The sequence below is a fragment of the Symphalangus syndactylus genome, chromosome 12 (genome assembly GCF_028878055.3).
Source record: "Symphalangus syndactylus isolate Jambi chromosome 12, NHGRI_mSymSyn1-v2.1_pri, whole genome shotgun sequence".
NCBI classification, from domain to species: Eukaryota; Metazoa; Chordata; class Mammalia; order Primates; family Hylobatidae; genus Symphalangus; species Symphalangus syndactylus.
In genome coordinates this window covers 70,788,586-70,809,992 of record NC_072441.2, presented here as the reverse complement: position 1 = coordinate 70,809,992, position 21,407 = coordinate 70,788,586, and the positions used below count along the sequence as shown (strand labels likewise).

General features: G+C 38.0%; 1 protein-coding gene across 6 annotated transcripts in view; it reads left to right on the top strand.

The window, feature by feature from the left end:
• SPAG17 (sperm associated antigen 17) overlaps positions 1-21,407 on the top strand; it is a 238,646-nt gene that overhangs the window by 55,112 nt on the left and 162,127 nt on the right. For all 6 annotated transcript variants that reach the window (XM_063624696.1, XM_063624697.1, XM_063624699.1 and 3 more), the window contains exon 4: positions 15,044-15,175. In XM_063624696.1, the coding sequence (XP_063480766.1) occupies positions 15,044-15,175 (132 nt within the window). The remainder of the gene's footprint in view (positions 1-15,043; positions 15,176-21,407) is intronic.

The window sequence follows — 21,407 nt, the reverse complement described above, 5'->3', positions numbered from 1 at the left end:
AGCTGGAGAAACACTACAACTTTTTGATAATTGTGGAGAAACCAAGAACTTAGGGTAAATGAAGACAGGGCTGATACACTGAATACATTCTTTTTCTAGCAGGACATTAGCAGAAATCCCACTCCAGGACTCCAGGCTGTCCTCTGAAAGGGGCAGCTTAGTAAGTCTAAATGGAAGAAGAAGAGGAGGAGGAAGAGGAGGAGGAGGAAGAGGGAAGAAGAAGAAAAGAAGAGGAAGAAGAAGAAGGAAAGAAAAGAGAAAAAAGAGAAGGAAAGGAAGGAAGGAAGAAAAAGAAAGAAAAAAGAAAGAGAAAGAAAGAAAAGAAAAAGAAAAAAGAAAGGAAGAAAAAAGAAAGAAAGAAAAAGAAAGAAAGAAGAAAGAAAGAGAAAGAAGAGGAAGAGGAAGAAGGTAGAGAAAGAAGAAGGAAGAGAAGGAGGACGGGCAGCGGGAGGAGGAGGAGGAGGAGAAAGAAATTAAGGCAATATAAATGCATAACTGAGAGTTAGCAAGGGGCCGGGCGCGGTGGCTCACGCTTGTAATCCCAGCACTTTGGGAGGCCGAGGCGGGCGGATCACGAGGTCAGGAGATCGAGACCACGGTGAAACCCCGTCTCTACTAAAAAAAATACAAAAAATTAGCCGGGCGCGGTGGCGGGCGCCTGTAGTCCCAGCTACTCGGAGGCTGAGGCAGGAGAATGGCGTGAACCCGGGAGGCGGAGCTTGCAGTGAGCGGAGATTGCGCCACGGCACTCCAGCCCGGGCGACAGAGCGAGACTCTGTCTCAAAAAAAAAAAAAAAAAAAAAAAAAAAAAAGAGAGTTAGCAAGGGACTCAAGGGTGAAACTGACAACATGTGGGCTAACTACATTATTATGAAAGGCCACATAAGAAACCAGGTACAAAACAGTGGTGAAACTGACAACATGTGGGCTAACTACATTATTATGAAAGGCCACATAAGAAACCAGGTACAAAACAATGGTTCTCAAATCTAGAATATATCAGAATCATCTGAGGTCTTGTTAAAAGAAAATACTGCTGGCCCTACCCCTAGAGTTTCAGATTCAGCAGGTCTGCGTTGGAGCCCAAGAGTTACATTTCTAACAAATTGTCAGGTGATACTGATGCTGCTAGTCTGGGAAACACATCTTAGTATTGTCTGGTTAACTTTTAAAATTCTATTAATTAGAAGGCATAAATCTCTCCATATCAGTATCAATTTGTTCATCTTCTAAGTTAACAACAACAAAAATTAAAGTTGGCTTAAACAATTAGGACATGTACTTGCATGCATACGTAGAAGTCTAGGCAGGCTTCAAGGTCAGCTTAGTTCAGGGGCTCCAGCCCACTTCCCTGCAGTGCTCTTACCTCTTCCTTCATCTGTGTAGGAGCTTAAGCTTCCCGAAGAAGGTAAAGTGGCTGCAGCAATCTCATCCCTTAAGACCCTTCCCAGAGCTTTGTCATGACCAAGGAAACCAGATCAAGCAGCCCCAGAAAACCATGCCTCATTCTACTGGCTTGAACAAAATCACGTGCACCTCTTGAACCAATCATGGACAAGGGGGGTTAGGATTATTTTTAGTGTGAACGGGCCCACCCATGGAGCTGTGTTTCCCCTGAGTCACATGAGCTGAATGAGAGAGAGGACAATGCCTGAAAAAAAGTCAGATTCTCCTATGAAGTAAGGGGACATGATGGATGAGCAATCAGCAACCTCTAGTCTGAGAAGTGGAACATGGTATCCAAACCAAAAGCTAAATGAACACATCTAGTGCTCCAGTGTTGGGGTGCAGGAAGTTCAGGGACCAGTCATATTCAGATAGCTAAGCAAGCAGCATGAGTCAGTCAGTAACTAGTAGGGTATCAATCACTAATCTTAGACTGAAAGCAGAATTTTTAGGAAAATGATTTAATATTTAAAGAGAAGGAAGGTGGAAAATGGAGGTGGCTGCCAGCCTGAGTCATTTCTACAAAGCAGGGAAATACTGAAAGCCTTTCCTCTAAGAACTGGAACAAGACAAGAATGCCCACTCTCACCACTTCTATTCAACGTAGTACTGGAAGTCCTAGCCACAGCAATCAAGTAAAAGAAAGAAATAAAGGGTATCAAAATTGGAAAATGGGAAACCAAGTTGTCCCTCTTTGCAGTCGACATGATTTTATATATAGAAAAACCTAAAGACTTCACAAAAAACTTTCGGAACTAATAAACAAATTTGGTAAAGGTGGATATAAAATCAACATACAAAAATTAGTTTTTCTACACCAATAACAAACTAGCTGAAAAATCAAAAAAGCAATCCCATTTGCAACAGCTGCACAAAAATACAGTAAAATGCCTAGGAATCTTTTTTTTTTTATTTTTGAGATGGAATCTTGCTGTGTCACCAGGCTGGAGTGCAGTGGTGCGGTCTCGGCTCACTGCAACCTCCGCCTCCGGGGTTCAAGCGATTCTCCTGCGTCAGCCTCCCAAGTAGCTTAGACTACAGGCACATGCCACCATGCCCAGCTAATTTTTGTATTTTTAGTAGAGACAGGGTTTCACCATGTTGGCCAGGATTGTCGCAATCTCTTGACCTCGTGATCCGCCCACCTTGGCCTCCCAAAGTGCTAGGATTATAGGCATGAGCCACCATGCCCAGCCACCTAGGAATCAATTTAGCCCAGAAGATGAGCTATCATTACAATGGATACTACAAAACACTGTGAAAGGAACTGTAGAAGACACACAAAAAAGAAAAGATATCCTTTGTTCATGGATTGGAAGAATTAATCTTGTCAAAATGACCATACTACCCAAAGCGGTCTACATATTCAATGCAATCTTTACCAAAATACAAACAACATTCTTCAGAATGAGATAGTTTAGATATTTGTCCCTACCCAAATATCATGTTGAAATATAACCCCCACTGTTGGAGGCAGGGCCTGGTGGGAGGTGTTTGGATCATGGGGTTGGATTCCTCACGAATGGCTTGGGCTATCCCTTTAGAGATAAGTGAGCTCTTGCTCTGAGTTCACATGAGATTGGGTGGTTTAAAAGTGTGTGGCACCTCCCCCAAATCCCATCTTGCTCCTGCTTTCACCATGTGAAGTGTCTACTCCCACACTTGACTGTGAGTTTCCTGAGGCCTCCCTAGAAGCTGAGCAGATGCCAGCACCCTACTTCCTGTACAGCCTACAGAACTGTGAGTCAATTAAACCTCTTCTCTTTATGAATAATCCAGCCTCAAGTATTTCTTTAGAGCAATGCAAGAAAAGCCTAATACACAGAAATAGAAAAAAAATCCTAAAATTAATATGGAATCACAAAAGACCCCAAATTCTCTAAAGCAATACTAAGCAAAAAGAACAAAGTGGAGGCTTCATACTACCTGACTTCAAAATGTATCCCAAAGCTACTGTCACCAAAATAGCATGGTACTGGTATTAAAAGAGATACACAGACCAATGGAACAGAATAGAGAACCCAGAAATAAATCCATAGTTACAGTCAACTGATTTTTGACAAAAGTGCCAAGAACATATACAATAGTGAAAGGAAACTTCTTCAATAAGTGGTGCTGGGAAACGGGATATCCACGTGCAGAAGAATGAAACTAGATCTCTTTCTCTCACCATACACAAAAACCAACTCAAAATGGATTAAAGACTTAAATGTAAGATCTAAAACTATAAAACTAGTAGAAGAAAACATTGGAGAAATACTTTAGGACATTGATATAAGCAAAGATTTTTATGCATAACACTTCAAAAGCACAGGCAAAAATAAAGTAAAAATAGATAAATGGGATTACATCAAACTAAGAAGCTTCTGCACAACGAAGGAAACAATCAACAGAGTGAAGAGACAACCTATAGAATGGGAGACAATATTTGCAAATTATTCATCTGACAAAGGACTAATATTCAGAATATGTAAGGAACTCAAAAACTTAACAGCAAGAAAATCTAATTAAAAAATGGATAAAGGAGGCTGGGTGTGGTGGCTCACGCCTGTAATCCCAGCACTTTGGGAGGCTGAGACAGGCGGATCACGAGGTCAGGATATCGAGACCATCCTGGCTAACACGGTGAAACCCCGTCTCTACTAAAAAAAAAAAAAAAATACAAAAAAATTAGCTGGGTGTAGTGGCGGGCACCTGTAGTCCCAGCTACTCGGGAGACTGAAGCAGGAGAATGGCATGAACCCAGGAGGCAGAGCTTGCAGTGAGCCGAGATCACACCACTGCACTCCAGCCTGGGCAACAGAGCGAGACTCCATCTCAAAAAAAAAAAAAAAAAAAAGGATAAAGGATCTGAGTAGACATTTCTCAAAAGAGAACATGTAAATGACCAACAGCTAGATGAAAAATGTTCAACACCACTAATCAGGGAAATACAAATCAAAACCATAATGAGATATGATTTCACCCGTTAGAATGGCTATTATCAAAAAAACAAAAAGTAACAGATGCTGGTGAGGATGCTAAGAAAAAGGAACTCATACACTATTGGTGGGAAAGATTATTAGTACAGCAATTATGAAAAACAGTATGGAGATTTCTCAAAAAAACTAAAAATAGAACTACTATATGATCCACCATTCCCCTATTAGGTATTTATCCAAAGGAAAACAAACCAGTATATCAAAGAAATATCTGTACCCTCCTGTTTACTGCAGCACTATTCACAGTAGCCAAGATATGGAATCAATCTGTGTCTGTCAACAGATGAATGGATAAAGAAAATGTGTTATATATACAAAATAGGATAGCATTCTGCCATAACAAAGAATGAAATCCTGTCATTTACAAAAACATGGATGAGCCTGAACAATCTAATGCTAAGTGAAATAAGTCAGGCACAGACAGACAAATACCACATGTTCTTACTCATATGTGGAGCTAAAAGTGAGCTCATAGATGTAAAGGGTAGAGTCGCAATTATTACAGTCAGGGAAGGGGAGGAAAAAGGGGAAGAAAGGGAGAGGTTGGTTCATGGATACAAAATTACCACTAGATAGGAGGAATAAATTCTAGTGTTCTATAGCACTGTAGGTGAATATAGTTTAATAACTTGCATGTAGTTCAAATAGCTAAAAAAGAAGATTTTGAATTGTTCCTAACACAAAGAAATGATAAGTGTTTGAGATGATAGATATGCTAATTACCCTGATTTGATCATTACACACTCTACACATGTGTAAAAATATCACTTTGTATCCCGTAAATATTTACCATTATTATATGTCAAATATATATATATATATGAATACAATAAAAAATAATACAAATTTTTTAAAAAATTGATATGTGCTCAGGCCAGGAGACGAGCAATAGCTGGAGCTATCAGGACTGAGGGTCCTGAGTCACAGGTCCCCACTAGGTCTCAGGAAAAAAGAAACAGCTCAGCTACTTAGAGTTGAAGCATCAGGTAGGAGCAAAATTAGTAACGGTAGCAAGAGTATTTAAACATGAAAACCTGGGCTAAAAGGCTCTCAGGCTCTTGCAGCTAAGATGGGGATTGGCCATGGAGACTGCGGAGGGACTAGGACACATCCAGGCCCAGGAGAAGAGGGACTGTGACCCAAGATGGGAGTCCAGTAGCCCCAGCTAAGGGGTGAAAAGGCCCACTGTGAGGCCACACAGTATGTTGATTAGAAACAGGATTCTGGAACCAGATAGCCTGGGTTCAAATCTCATCTCTACTAATTACCGGCTGTGTGATCACCAGGCCTCAATTTCTGTATCTAATAAAATAGGTGATAGGAATACTCACCTCAAAGTGTAGGTGAAGATTAAATGGATTGGAATATGTGAAGTGCCTGGAACAGTCCTTGTCCAGCACAGGGTGTGTGCTACATAACCATTTGTGTGTTACACAGTCTGAGCACCTACTACTACTTGAAATGTACTCCTAAAGCTTTGTAATTGCAGCTATAAACAATCAAAAACATTTATCTTCAAGCCAAACAACGAAAAGCTCTAGAGATGCCATTCTTATGTTTATTTAAGGAGTGAATATACTGTTTGTCTATATATGCATCAGATTCTGTGAGGGGATTTAAAAAGATGAATCTGAAAGGATTTAACCTTCCAAGCTAGTAGAGGAGACAAACCCCGTGCACAAATAATTTCAATACAAGAGACAGCTAAATCCCTTAGGAAACATACAAAAAAAGTGGTAGTGTTGTTCAGAGGGGAAGGTCACTACAACTGCAAGGACCAAGAATGACTTCAGAGGGATGGGAGCATCTTAGACTAAGGAAAAGATCTTAGTCTAAAAACCAAAACAAAACATTGCCATGATAGTAGAATCGTTTGTTGCTAATACACACCTAAAGAAAAGCCCTTAACTTTGTATGTCATTCTTCCATATGTTATCACATTCAGCTTCATGTGCCTTTATACATTTTGCAAGTATACAAAAACAAAAACACTCCTTAATAAAAAGGAAGCTTTGCTTTTTCCTTCTTTGAAGAGTAATTCCAGCAAACATTTCTAAAATAGTCCTGTGCTTTTTGACATGCACATATTGGTTGTTCAAAATGTACATCTCCCTTAGGAAATTCATTACATTTTAAATTACACATGTCTGTTAAAGTATAGATCTGTTCTACCTTCCATGTATTTGTTATTGCTGCTTCTGAAACTTCCTTACAGCCCCAAAGAGGTCTTAATCCCTGTCAAATGTTATTATGTTACCAACTTTTATGTAGTCTTGAAAGGGGTTGTTTATTTAGTTTCAGTGACTCCTTGTTAGTGCCAAATATTATTTCATTTCAGCACAGATGTAAGGGGTCCAATGACTGGAATTATTTTACAGCCCTGACATTGTCGAGAGATGGATACCAGTTTAATTATGGACAGCTGAAAATGATCTAGAAGTCACCTGCTACAGATATTTATCATCATTATGAATTTCTCACCAAGCTGTGGTCTGAGCACTTTCATAACGTTCCATTTGTGTTAGACAGACAGTATGATCTATATGGAACCTATATCTTCAGTCACCTTTAAATTTATGTATAGACAGTTTAATATTGCTTGATTATTTTCTTTTCCTCTTCTCAAAGTGAGAAAATGTTTCAGTCATTCCTGTTCTTTTTCTTTTCTTTTTTTCTGTTTTTCTCCATAGCCCCCTCTCACTGCTACCCTTATCCTTTCAGCTGTTTTTCCAATTATGCCTCATTGGAAATTACTCATTACTTAAAGAATGTGAATTGGATAGACTAGACACATACAGGATCAAGTAATGCAATAACTACAATGTAATTGGCCCTAAATAAATGCAGAAAGAATGAAGGAAGGAAGGGAGCAGAGGGAACAGGAAAGGAGGCTGTAAAATTACAGAACACTATTCATGGAATTCCTCCATCTCACATTTGAGAAGAAATTAATAGCATATTTTTTCCTCTACATCCTCCCCATTATACACTGCACCATAACAAAATACATTCTTACACCTTTTCTTTTTGTCTCTGCTTCTCTCTAAACAGATCTCAATTTGTCCTTTTCAGATTGGACAAAGGGTTAAATAAAAGGGGTAGCCAGGTTATGGCCAGCTGATAATAAATTCAGGTCACTGTCTCACTGCCCAGTTGCTCCTCATTCCATTCCATTCTCTGCTCTCACAACTTGGGCTGTGGGATCTTCAAGAATCCCAACTCTGTCCTGGATGTATGAATAACCATAAGTACTGACTTTAGTGAACATTTATCATGCATATGTCATTCACCATGCAAAGTATTTACGTGGGTTATCTCATTTAATTCTGGGTACAGAAATATGAAGTCAGCACTACTCATATTCTCTTTCTGTAGTTCTTTCTGTTCTCAGTTGGGACAATTTTGCCCCCAAGGGAACATTTGGCTATGTCTGCAGATCCCTTTGATTGTCACAGCTCGGTGGAATACAGGGATTCGCTAAATATCCTGCAACGCACAGAAAAACCTCCTATGGTAATTACCTGGCTCAAAATGTCAATAGTGCCACCATTGTAGATGTTAAAAAGGATGAGGTTTAAAAGGGTTAAGTAACTTGCCTGAGGCTCTGCAGTGATATGTGGGAAGACTGGAATGCAAATAGAGCCTGTAATTTTGCATTAAGTTGCACATACGTAGTTATGGCTTCTGCAACTGATTAATCATATCTTGTACCAAAGGAGCTAAAGTTCCCCATTGGCATCTTATGTGAGAACATCTCAATACAAGTGGCCCTTTTCAATCATTTGCAAATTATCTGCTCTTCCATCATTTTCATCAAATATGCAGAATCGGGCCCATCTAAACAGCCTTTCACGCTAAACAGAAAATTCTGTAAACACACACACACACACACATTGGGGCAATAGTTTCTCTGACTTTCTAATGATATAAGCAAATATAACAAGATGTAAGATAAAAGCAGAATGCATATCATGCTACCTAAGCAATAAACTTTAAAGATAGAATATATGGCAACATAGCTTACTATGGTGAATAAATTGCATGTATTTAATATGACATATTTAATAATAAACATAGCCCTTTGTATGCTGCAGGATAATCAGATAGAAATGGTAGTCATCAGTATTCTTTTTAAAATGCCAATAAAAAATATTCATAATCTTTTTCTCTTTTTATCAGTTCTTCAATATGTGCAAATCGGTTTTGACAGTGTTTTTAGATATTGAGTATATTTTAATAATCTGAATAAAACTCAAAGGCAGCTGTGCAAACACACATATTTTGTGCACACATGGGCATGCACTCATGTACACCAGCGATCCCCAACCTTTTTGGCACCAGGGGCTGGTTTTGTGGAAGACAATTTTTTCACAGAGTGGGGAGCAGGATGATTTCATGATGAAACTGTTCCACTTCAGATCATCAGACATTAGATTCTCATAAGGAGCACACAACTAGATCCCTCACACACAGTTCACAATAGGGTCCACATTCCTATGAGAATCTAATATCACCACTGATCTGACAGGAGGCAGACCTCGGGCGGTAATGCTCCCTCACCTGCCACTCACCTCCTGCCATGTGGCCCGGTTCCTAACAGGCCGTGGACAGATTAGGAACTGGTCCTAACCAGGGGATGGAACCTCCTGATATATATCGCTAAAGTCACACACCACATGCCCACACACATATACAGGCACACATAGATAGGTCCCAGATCTTTCTTGTCAGAGCAGATTTCTTTCGCCTTTACTCCTCTCCCACAATACAGAGTTGCTGCCTCCCCTTTGTTCGGCACCAGCGCTCCACCCACCCTCTCTGATGCTTCTCCTCTGACCCTGGCTGGAGGGGAAGTTCCACTTTCCCTTCAGAGCCGTTCCCCTAGATAACCTAGTCCTGGAGTATAACAGCAACTCCAGGCAGGGAAACCCAGGGGTGCTGCTCTCACCCCTGGCCTACAAGCACCACAAATGCCAAAGCTGTGTTTACCCAGAGCCAGACAGGCATTTCAAATTTCCAGATTACCTCTTACCCCTAAATTCTAAACTGCCACACCTGTTACTTATGGCTCGAAATTACTTCATCAGTCACTAGTTCCTTTCATTCTATAATAAATAAAAATCTCAAAATATAGCTAAACCACTGGTATAAATAAACTTTATTCAGAGTGAGCTACCAAGTTAAATATTTTCTATTTTCATGGCAGGAAGGATTTAGAAAGCAAAAAGGTATCTGGTAGCTAGAAGTGGGAGGGGTGTAACAGAGGGATTTTAAAAGGTAACAGAAAGGAGTCAGAAGCAAATTCTGTATTCTTCCTATTCTTGCCCCATACCAGCCCTGTTTATCTAAATCCAAACAAAGACAAGTTTCTTGTGTGGCCACAAGCAATATCTTAGCTTAGAAGCCATAGATTTTCCTTACTCCTCACCTTTAGCACTGTGTAAATCTGAGTATGCCATTGTTATTCAATACATGTATGTAAGCATCTCCTGCATTAATAAAATTTGCCAAGGATGGTGCTGAAAAGGTATCATTCCTTTCAGTTTGGGCATAAAATAAGAGGGATAGAGTGATGGGATGATTAAATGAATATTATTTTAAATGAAATACTATATTTCACTTTTCCCTATCATATAGACCTTCTCTGACCAAAACAATAGCCACTAGCCACTTGTGGCTATTTACACTTTGATTTTAATTTTAATCAATTAAAAACAAAATTAAAAATTTGTTTTTTTTTAATCTCACTAGCAATATTAAAGTACTCAATAGTCACATGTGGTTTAGTGGCTACCATATTGTACACTACAGATAAAGAATATTTTCATCATCCCAGAAAAACTATTAGCACTAATATCGACAAATAAAAGTTGGAGAATACTCATTGTTTACATGGGAAGTGGGGGAACGGACCCTTTCATACAGTTTTGGTGGGAACAAAAATGCTACTAACAAAAGCACACATGCACTTCATAGAAAAAAAGGAAAACTGAAATTGTTTAAATGTCTATCAATGGGGAACTAGTTAAATTAATGAGCAAACACTCATACAGTAGAAGACTATGCTATTTATTAAAAACCATATACATAAGCAAAACATATCAGCACAGAAATCTGTCCTGGATGTGTTTTTATGTAAAAACACAAACCACAAAGCTCTTAATATGAATAGTATAATCCCATTTGTGTTTGAATATACGTATATGTGTATATACTTTTTACTGTGGCAAAGAACTATTATACTCTTACTTTAAGTAAATTTAATCAATCGCATATTAGAGAAATGAGCTACCCAAAAGAATGTGTGCTGAAAGCCTGTTTGCCCAGCCTTGTGCTAGCCTAAATTGAGTCAAGCTCTAGCTTATGAATTCTGCTTCTGTTTGCTGAGGTCTTCATATATCCAAAGCAATCCTAAGTCATTCACCTCCCCAAAATAGGTTAAATATGAAGTCATATTTTGTGAATTTTTACAGTTACTGCAATAAACACCATGGGCCTCCAAGAAAGTCCCTGAAGCCAAAGGATTCTTTTAGTCGGAAACTGGTGGATATTTGGAGCTCCTGGAGGGAAAGTGCTCTCCCAGGCCATCTCTCTTCTACTACCCCTCTTCTCTCTGCCTCACACAACCACAGCTTGCCCTTTCCTCTGCCAACTCACTCCCATAACCTGTTCCAGGCAAGAGAAATCCAGATCCAAATCTTTACACAACCTCAGAATTCACTCGAGATTGAATATGCAGCAGGTTAAGCAATGATTCAAGCTGCTTCATATGACTTCTTGTAAACACACAAGGGAAATCATACAGCAGGCTTCATGGGAGTCCATTCTCTGTCTCTCTCTCTCTCTCTATCTCTCTGTCTTATATATGCACATATATGCATATATGTATAAATGTGCATATGTATATATGTATGCACACACACATACATGCATGCATACATTTGGTTTCCGTGAGAGCGCCTAGGGCAATTCTAAGCATTGGGCTTGTGCTTACTAACGTAGGGAGGTTCTAGAGAGAGGAGGAATGCTTAGAAGGAGAGAGGACACTAGTGTCTGTAGGTGGACCTGATCCTCAGGCAAGGAAATAATTTTGCTCATTTGGTATATTTTTTTGGATCAAATCATTAGATAGTAAATATGATGTAATTCTTTGAGCCAGGTCAATGATAAAGGAAATATTTTTACTTCTTAGTGTGTACAGAATTACAAGCTCCCTAACAGAAAAAGAGCATCTAGACCCCTTAAATATCTTCACAAAATAAAACATAAACATGGCTTCTGCCTCAGCTGCACTCTTTGAAGCTTAATTTCCTCATTCACCAATCATTCCTGGAACTGAGTGACCTTTGGTCATTCAGCGTAGAGCCTCTCTCTGGTCCTGGCAGGCCTCTCTGCCTGGAGAGCTGACCTGAAGAGGTCAGGAGACACAGGCCTTGCCTGGCAACAGTTTTCTCCATTTTAATAAGTCTCATTTGCCCATAAGACTCATGCTTTTTTGAGTTCCTGATTCACGCCAAGCACATTTACTTGGCATTTTGGATTAAAGAGCACTAAGGTTTTAACCCATACAGGACTGTTTTTCTGACTAGTCCTGAAAGCTTAGATTTTTGCCTAATTACTCCCCAAGCACTGCCACCTTGCTGCTCACATGTTCTCTTATGTCTCTCATCCCCCCAATACCTATAGCCCTGGCTAGCTTACCCCCCCAGTGCACACACATATGCACAGGTGCGCACACTTATTTTGACATAGATGATGGGCAAATAATCTTTACAGTGCTAGAATGTTGAATATTTGATTATTCTTTTAATTAATACAACTAAGGCCAGGGAGGAGAAACCTTTGGAGATGTTATGTGAAAAGGTACATTTCCTTTAAATTCTGTCTCTTTAATTTTTTCTTCCCTCAAAAACTTGTCCTTCAAACAGAGATTCCTGAAAGATTTGTTTTTCATCTGAGACCAAACTACTGGCTACATGGCTACTGATTGGGTAGAATTGTTAATTATGGGGCATCAGAAGAAAGAATTTTGAAAGGAAATTAATTTGTAAACATTTTTCGTTTTCCGCCTCTTTTGGGAATGACCCACATACCATGAAAATGTTGTCTCAGATTTTGAGTTCAGCATAGACTTTCATTTTCATTAATTATTCCAGTAATTCACAATATCATTCCCTTTGGGAGATGCACAGAAAGAAAGTGGCATTTAGAGAGTCAAGCCTTTTCAAAGCAACCCTGGGGGAGGCCAAGTATGCCCAGCCTCTGCCATTCCTAGTGGTGCCAGGGGCAGGCTGTGCCGTTATGCAGGATGTGGCGCATCGAGTCTGCCTCCATGTGGGCCACCCCGGGGCAGTTCGGGAGGAGGACACCGCCCAGGGCACTCCTTAAGGCTGCCTGTCCACCACTGCTGTCTCTCTCTGTGTTTGTATGTCATGAAGCATGTGTGCCTGGCAAACTGGAGAAGCCCCTCATCTCCTGTCTCCCCATGTCAGGGCAGGACCTCACTGTTACTTTGATGCTGTAACGGATTTTTGTTTGAAACCAGCACTCCACAGATAGTTTTAGACAAACCAGTAATAACTATTATGGCCTGCAAAATATTTTTCTCTCAGGATGTTTTGTTATGCTTTGAATACATTTTAATACAGTGAGGTAACATTCACAGACTCCTAGAGAAATCACCTCCAGAGACATCCCATCCATTGCCATGACGCCAGGCAGGCTTCACTCAAACCCCCCAGACACAGGTGAATATCCTGTTTTCACAGGTCATCAGGAAAAGAGACTCCACAACCACTCTGGGGTAACCCTTTTCAGTGTTGACTTCCCTTCAGTGCTGTCATTATCTCTGTATTAGAGGGAAACACTAGACTGCCATGACCTTCAAAAACCCACATTTGAATGTTTTGAATCAGATGTCACAGAGCCTGTCAGCACAGTATTTAGCTGTTATTAAAAAAATGCAAACCAAATATTGACATCTACTCTTGGGGTTGGACCCAGTCAGACAGCTTTCACTTTACAGTAAACGCCTGACCTCCGTCCCCTTAGGATCCCCTTCCACGTGGGATCTGGTCATCATTAAATGGTGAGGTTCTGCAGGTGTACTGCTATGTCTTTCTGCTCCCAGAAATCACAGCCATCATGTCTCTTTCCCTAAATTGTGTTAGGAGGAGCACAACTGCCATAAAAAGCAAAGCACTGTATTTCCTAGAGTCCTTGCAAGGATTTCTGACATGCAAAGATTTCTGACACTTGGTTAGTTCCTTTGGTTTTTAGAAAAGGCAGCTTTAAAGGAATCCTTTCTCTGGCTTTCCCCTTCTGTGATGCAATGCGGGAAACCCCAATGTGGTCTCTACGAGGTCCAGTTACATTTTGGCACATGGTAATCCATAGAGCTTTCTGCAGTTAGAGGAAAATAGGTACCTCCCTTTCTTCCGGCTATTTCCCTTGGCGAAGTAACAAGTCAAAAGGAACTGGACTGGTCAGGAAAGTCCTGACCAAGAGCTCAGACAAGACACAGCTCCATGAGATGCAGTGTGCGCAGTCATTGTCTGAGACCAAGGGCCTGAAATTGACACCATATGTGCCCCAGGAGTGATTACTCCAAGGGGGTAGAAAAGCAACATGTCAGAACATTTTAGTAACACCTAATTCATCCCAAGGTTATAAATAAATATGATGCTTGCTTAAAACAAAAGTCAAAAAATACTTCAACTAGATTACTTCTGTGACAGTGCTTCAGGCAGAGGTGAACTTTATTAGGGAGACAACATGAATAAAGAGAAACACATAACAACTTTTTATGGTATATTTTACGTGATTTTATTTTTTTTGCAGTAAATAAAGTGGTTATAGGGCTCCAAGGAAAAGGGCCCAGATGTTAGAGCGTTGTGTGAAATTTAGGGGAAACAAGCTGTAAAAAACACAGTCATAAAACAGGCTGTCAGTGCCACACATCTGGACAATACAGCTGTATGTTCCTAGTGGCTGTCGTCACCCAAAGAAAACTCAATAACCTTATTTCACCCCAATTAGGCTGCATACCAACATGATCAACATTAAGTTGCAGGGGGGAGCAACATTCATATGGCGACTTTGTGTCAAATAGCTTTTATCTTTCATTTGAATTTAGTTACAAAGAAATAAAAGACTGCTAACATAGTCATTTCCACTATTATAAAACCCTATTTAATTTGTAATGTCCTAATAAGTCAAAGTTTGACATGTTGGACTACTGGCTATGCCAAACAACAATAGACTTTGTGTAGCATGAATCACCCTATCAGTCATCCTAAAATGGAGCCCAGCCTATCTTTTCTCTACCCTTTTCCTGGAGTCTGAGTCTAACACCATCGTGGGAAGCACTCTGCCTTATTGGAAAAAGAAGTCGATATTCAGACAATCCAATTTATTTAAAGTAGAAGGTAAATGCCCCTCTCTGTAGCATTGAGGCATTTTTTTCCCTAACTTTTTTTTTTCAGCCAGCAGTGATGTATCTTTCCAGTATGACAAATAATATAAAATATAAAATTTCCTTTCATATTTTCATCACTGACAGACTGTGCCAAAGGTTATAAAACATCACTTTTTCTAATAATTGTGTTTCTGTATAGGTGTTAATGGCAGCAAAAGCAATTATGGATAGTGGAGAGAAATTAACCTTACCACTGATAGGGAAACTCTTGAAATTTCAACTTCTCCAGATTAAATTTAAGGACCAACAGCGACGGGAAAATGAAAAGAAGGTACTGTACGATCTGGTGGGTTTTCTAAAGAGGGCAAGTGGTGAATGAAATGGAGCCAGGTTTCTCCAGGGGCACTTCTTCTCTTCTTAAGCCTACCATTAAGTGTTACCTGGCAAATTTGGCTGTCACCTCAACTTCTTAGGGAAAGGCTGTCCAAAGATCTGGAGGAATTATGATAAACCCATTAAAAATAGGTTCCCTAAAATATGAAAGTAACAATATTCAAAGCATGTGCCCAGGATTGTTTCTATGGCAGTATATTTATATAATAAAGTTGTAGCCAAGAAGGGACCCAAGGAAGAGACAGGGAGTCGGGAAAACTAAATATGAAAAGGACAGTTGGGGGGAACCCTCACAGTTTGGGTCTAACTATTTAAGATCGTTTATATGATACTCTATAGTAGTGCCTTTTAAAATAATAGGCATGTCTGCACCTTCATAATAATCTGAATATTTCAGCAGCAATCCATCACTTCCACTCCTATATTGCACATCTGATAATTTCTTCATACCTGGATTTTTCATTTAATTTGCTTATAGAAATCAATCTGTGTGCTTTCGAAAGACTCATATTTACATATGAAAAATATTTTAAAATGCTGTTAGCAAACTGCTACCAGGTTCACATCCATGTGCTATCATCATAACCCAAAATAAGATGTTTTTCTTATTTTCCAAATCATGCTGAATTATGTTTGGAAAGCCCAATGCTTCAGTATGTACATATGTAATGTTTGTGTGTGCATGTGTATGTATGAAATGGATTTGCATATGAAGTCATTTCTTTATGCCTTAAGTGGAAAAGGCAAAATCAATTCACAGAAGAAAAAAGAGAAAAGTGAAAATGTTCCAATAGTGCCTTCTTCACCTTTGCAAGACCCCCAAAATCTAGGTTTCCTATTTGAATTGGCCCCCCAACCAGGTAATTGTAGAAAAAAATAATACCACCTTCTATTCTCAATATAGGGCTTTATGTTTTTTAGAGATATTTCCCATATAGCATCTTATTAGTGTGGTACATATTGTGCCTAGAAAAATTCTATTCATATTAACACAATTGATAGTACAGTTTTCCATCTAGTGAAACTCTTTCCATTGTGTTGGGGGAGTTGTACCTTAAGAAATACTCAGGGTAATTAAGACTTGGCAGAAGAAAAATTGGAAAATTTGAAACTAGTATAGAAACATCTCTTGCCTGTTTAAATTCCAATGCCATATGGGAATCTGAATTATAAAAAGTAGACTGTAATTCTTGCAAAAATTTCTGCACTTTCTGTTTGCTTTGCCCTTTCCCACAGCAGTTAGAAATAGTGTGCTAAAGAGCGTCAATTTACTTGTTTACCACTTATTATGTCACTAATTGTTTATTGCAGGAGTAGACTGTAGATTTCAGTTAACAAATTTTAAGTAAAAACAAATAAAATATCCTAGTAGCTTGGAAAACGTTTTTAAAGCTTGCAACAATATAAAAATATTTTTGCACCATTATTTTACTCAGCATTTCTTTGAAATGTGAACTGTAATAATACAATTAAGAGGTTCTAAATGTATGGAAATAATCTTTATCTGTTGAAAATTTGAGAGTTCTGGGTAACTGGGGCATGAACCTTAGAGTTTTTATTTTCTTTTAAGTATTAGATACAGTGAGAGAACTTTTGAGCAATTAAGAGCCAATGATTACATAATCTAATATGACATCTCCATTATTTTGGGTTCCCAAAGCACCAGCCCCAAATCTCTGAGTCACAACCATATGAATAAGTGCTAAATAAATTGATGAAAACTCATTGGAATGGAATACAATCGGGAAAATACTCTTGGTAAAGGGGAGATGAAGGCAGTTGTTTGGGGGATGATATCATTGATGTTCATTTCAACAACACTGCCTAAGAGGTCAGTTGAAACAATCAAGGTTAATGCTTGTCAGCCAAGGAGTTTAGCAATAAACAAAACAAGCAGAAAGTATGTAAAACTGACACCATGCTGTGGATTAGAATATGAAAAAAACAAAAGAGGACTTTACCTAATCTTTTCATCTTTCCTGAACTGACAGTGAGATTCTGAAATTTCTACAAGGTTAGTGACTGACTCCTCAACTTTTTAACATCAACATATCTATGTAGATGTTGTCTTTCAAATGTTAATTAATTGCTTACATCTGTACAACCCAAAGAGTGTTTTGTATCTTCTATGTTTAATTTTTGAAATTGTATTTTTAAGAATCAGTGCTTGAAAAATATCCATAATAAAAATTATAGAAAATCTTGGGTGAAAATGAGGGCAAAAATAAGTAATATAACTAGGTACCTGTTCTAATGTTTTAATGTATCACTACATATTTGATCCTGTTTTAATCAATCAAAACTTTTGAAAAAAGATAAATAATATAGTTTTAATTGCCAAATACAGTGAAGAAATATCATTATTTTCAACTCCACTACTTTTAATAACATTTTAATCTGGGCTATGGTTAACATTGCTTTTGCTTTCTGCTTTGCAAGAAAGCTTGCCGGGTAATTCATATTATAAGAAATACGAAGAAAGATATTTCTAAAATGAACAGTTTTAAAGCCTTCAGCATGTAAATTTCTGGGATACAAATGCCAGCCTCTAATTGCAAATAACTTAAATCTATCTGAAAACATTTATTTATTTGAAAATACCTTGTTGATGAACTCCAAATATAAATATCATGAAGAAAATGTACTGTATTTCCATAAATATATTTTAGTATTTTAGAACTTCTGAATATGACTTTCTCACACAATAATTCTAAATTAGTTCTATTTTATTATATCTTAAAACTTAAATAAAAGTGTTTTGTTTAGAAATATATTTTCTTACATCCTTATCACAACATTTGCTTTTGCATTTTTATTTCTATCTGTTATTAATTTATTAATTCAACAAACATTTACTGAAACAAACATTTACAAAAGCAATGTACTGAACACATATATTCTCATCATGTTCCTTATAATTTTAAGATAAATTGTTTGGTTTCCATTTTGATCCATTTTAATTTAGTCATTATCTGAATATTATATATCTACTCACATTTTTGTTTCTTTTTAACTTCAACTTTTGTATTATATATTAATTATGAACACATTTAAAATCAAGACAATTTTGAACCCAAATATTTTCATTATATTGAGAATTCAACTAAAAGAAAACACTTGATAATAAAAAAATGAAAAAAAGCTATGATACAAAAAGTCATTAACTATTTAAATAATCGGCCAAATAAAATCTAGTCTTAAGTTCCTTTGTATTGAGTTCAGAATGTTTGTACAGGTTTTGGGAGAAGATCCAAATATATTCCAACTGTGCTTTTAATTTATGAATTCAAATAAGTCGTCCATATTTCCTTAGACGTTTTTAGAAAGCATATCTTTTCTATAAAAGAATAGTTCATTCTTTTGCTCGTTCATATGCATAGTACAAATTGCCTTATTTCCTGATGTACTATAATTGAAGAGAAGGAAGATAGGCGGTAAAGAACTAGGGTAACTTTTTGTAACACTGGTAAACTATTCTTGAAACAATTCAAAATTAAAAATGCCTACATTTGATAATACATCATGATGAAGCCACAAGCAACCCAGAGCCTCCTCCAAAAGAGAGACAAAGAGAAATAGAGTGGTTTTCACAGACACCTTCCAGCTTCCTCCAGTCCAAACTCTGAAACACTGGAAACCAGCCAAGGTAATGCCATTTGTGTGTGTGTGTGTGTGTGTGTGTGTGTGTGTGTGTTGTTTTAAAAGAAAAGCCATAGGGACATACCAGGAAATTACAGGCTGGTTAGTTTTGATTCAGTTGTGGTTAAAATCTTCAGAAACTATTTTAAGAAATCAAACAGAGAAAGAGCAGGAACTCAGTTTAGAAGGACCCATGTGGTTTCAGGAAAGGAATAACTTGCCTCACTAACTGGATGGAATTCTTTGAGGGTGGATTATCAAAATGAGGATCCCACTAAAATGGATGTTGAATCTAAGGAGCTTCAAAAGCCAACAATTCAGGAGAAATAATAAATGACCCCCCCAGCTGGCTTATCCATAAAATAGAGTAGTCCTTTCCTAATTGGCTTGCTTTTAATTAATGAAAACTTTTTACAGACTTCAGGAAGAATGCAAAGAAACACATCTTTAACATACAGTAGTATTTTAAAATATGGAAGAGCTATGATTACAGCAGCTAATAATTATAGTTAGCTATCATTATTGACTATTTGGCACAGAACTAAGCCCTTTGCACACATTATATCATTTAATCTTTTAAATGACTTTATGAAGTACAGAGTATTATTCCCAGTTTGCAGATGGGGAAACTGAGGGTATGAAAAGTTAAGGAATTTTCCCAAGGCCAAACAGCTACTCTCAGTGGAAGAGCTGGGATTCAAATCCAGAACTGTCAGACTCCAAAGACCATGCTCTTAACCCCCATACATATCCTTCTTAGTGTGTCTCAGTAATTATGAAATGGCACTCTTGGCTCACAATCACTAGAGTGCCTGCCCAGAGACATTTCCCTGTAGGACGAATGGCTGTGCTCAGTGGTCTACTCACAACCATCTGGTTCCATTAATTACATTGCATTTAACATCCTCAGGTTAAATAGGGGGACAGCGGTCAAGGGAAGGAACAAAACTCACCAAGGAGGAATGCCCTGAGCTAATAAGCCACTGATTCCAAAGGAAATCCTGACTTTATTTGCAGTCCTGCGCCCCACCCAGAAATGCCACAGTCTCTGGAGGAATCTCTTAGAACTGGACATCCAGAGATTATTCCTAATGTCCTTCTGCATGGTAAGGTAGGATAGCATTGGCTGATCTAGTACTAAAGTCTTTCATAGACTACATAGAAAATACAGAGAAAGAAAAGCAAAACATTCGCAATGGGTAACCCTATTGTAATTAATGTTAAGGTTTTGGCATTTTTCTTTCTATTTTTTTCTGGGATTTGCTTCTTTACACAGCTGTAATCATTGTAAAAATACACCCCTTTTTCAGTTAAGATAAATTATAATTTCTACTCATTATCACAATGTCCACTCTATCATTATTACTGGTTTTGTGATATTTTATTGACTATCATAATTTTCTTAACCATTTCTCTATCATTGAGCATTTAAGTTATTTCAATTCCTTTTCATAATAAACCATGTACTTTGCAGTATAGAATTCTCCATATTTTGGATAATTTTCTTAGCATGGATTTATTGAATTGGATTAATGTTTAAAAATGTTCCCATAACCTTGTATATTCAAAGTGAGCCCTATGGCCATTTAGACCTAGTTCTCCATTTAAAAAAGAAAAAATGGCTCCTGGTCGAATGAGCATGGAAATCACTGTGTATTAGATACAACTCTTGAAGATATTTAAGAACATAATAGCTAATTAAAGATGAAGGAGTTTTGTGAAAACCACTCTATTTAATATTGTTTAACCTACTGTCTCTCAAATTTATGTGATCTTATACCTTTGTTTAGCCTATCTCTTGTCCCCTAGAATAGATTGTTTATGAGATAGGGTGATATCTTGAAAGAGAACTAGAGGAACACTCAGAAAACCCAGTTTCTCATAAACTACATAATAGAGTGAATTAGTTACAAACTCTGTGAGTATGTTTTCTTATCTATATCCTCAACAATATTATTCTGAGGATCTTATTATAAATTTTATATGAAACATAGTTATACATGAATATGTATATGCATTATTATTATTATTATTATTATTATTATTATTATTATTATTTTGAGACAGAGTTTCACTCTGTTGCCCAGGCTGGAGTACAGTGGCACGATCTCGGCTCACTGCAACCTCTGCCTCCCAGGTTCAAGTGATTCTCCTGCCTCAGACTCCCGAGTGGCTGGAATTACAGGCACGTGCGCCACCACACCCAGCTAACTTTTTTTTTTTTTTTTTTTTTTTTAGTAAAGATGGGATATCACCATGTTGGCCAAGCTGGTCTCAAACTCCTGACCTCAAGTGATCCACCCACCTCGGCCTCCCAAAGTTCTGGAATTGCAGGTGTGAGCTACCACGCTCAGCCTGCATTAGGCAGGAGAATTGCTTGAATCCGGGAGGCAGAGGTTGCAGTGAGCTGACATCATGCCACTGCACTCCAGCCTGGCAACAGAACAAGACTCCGTCTCAAAAAAAAAAAAAAGAATAAGATGAAGGATGAAGTATAGCTATTTATCATCAGTTTCACTGACATTTACCAT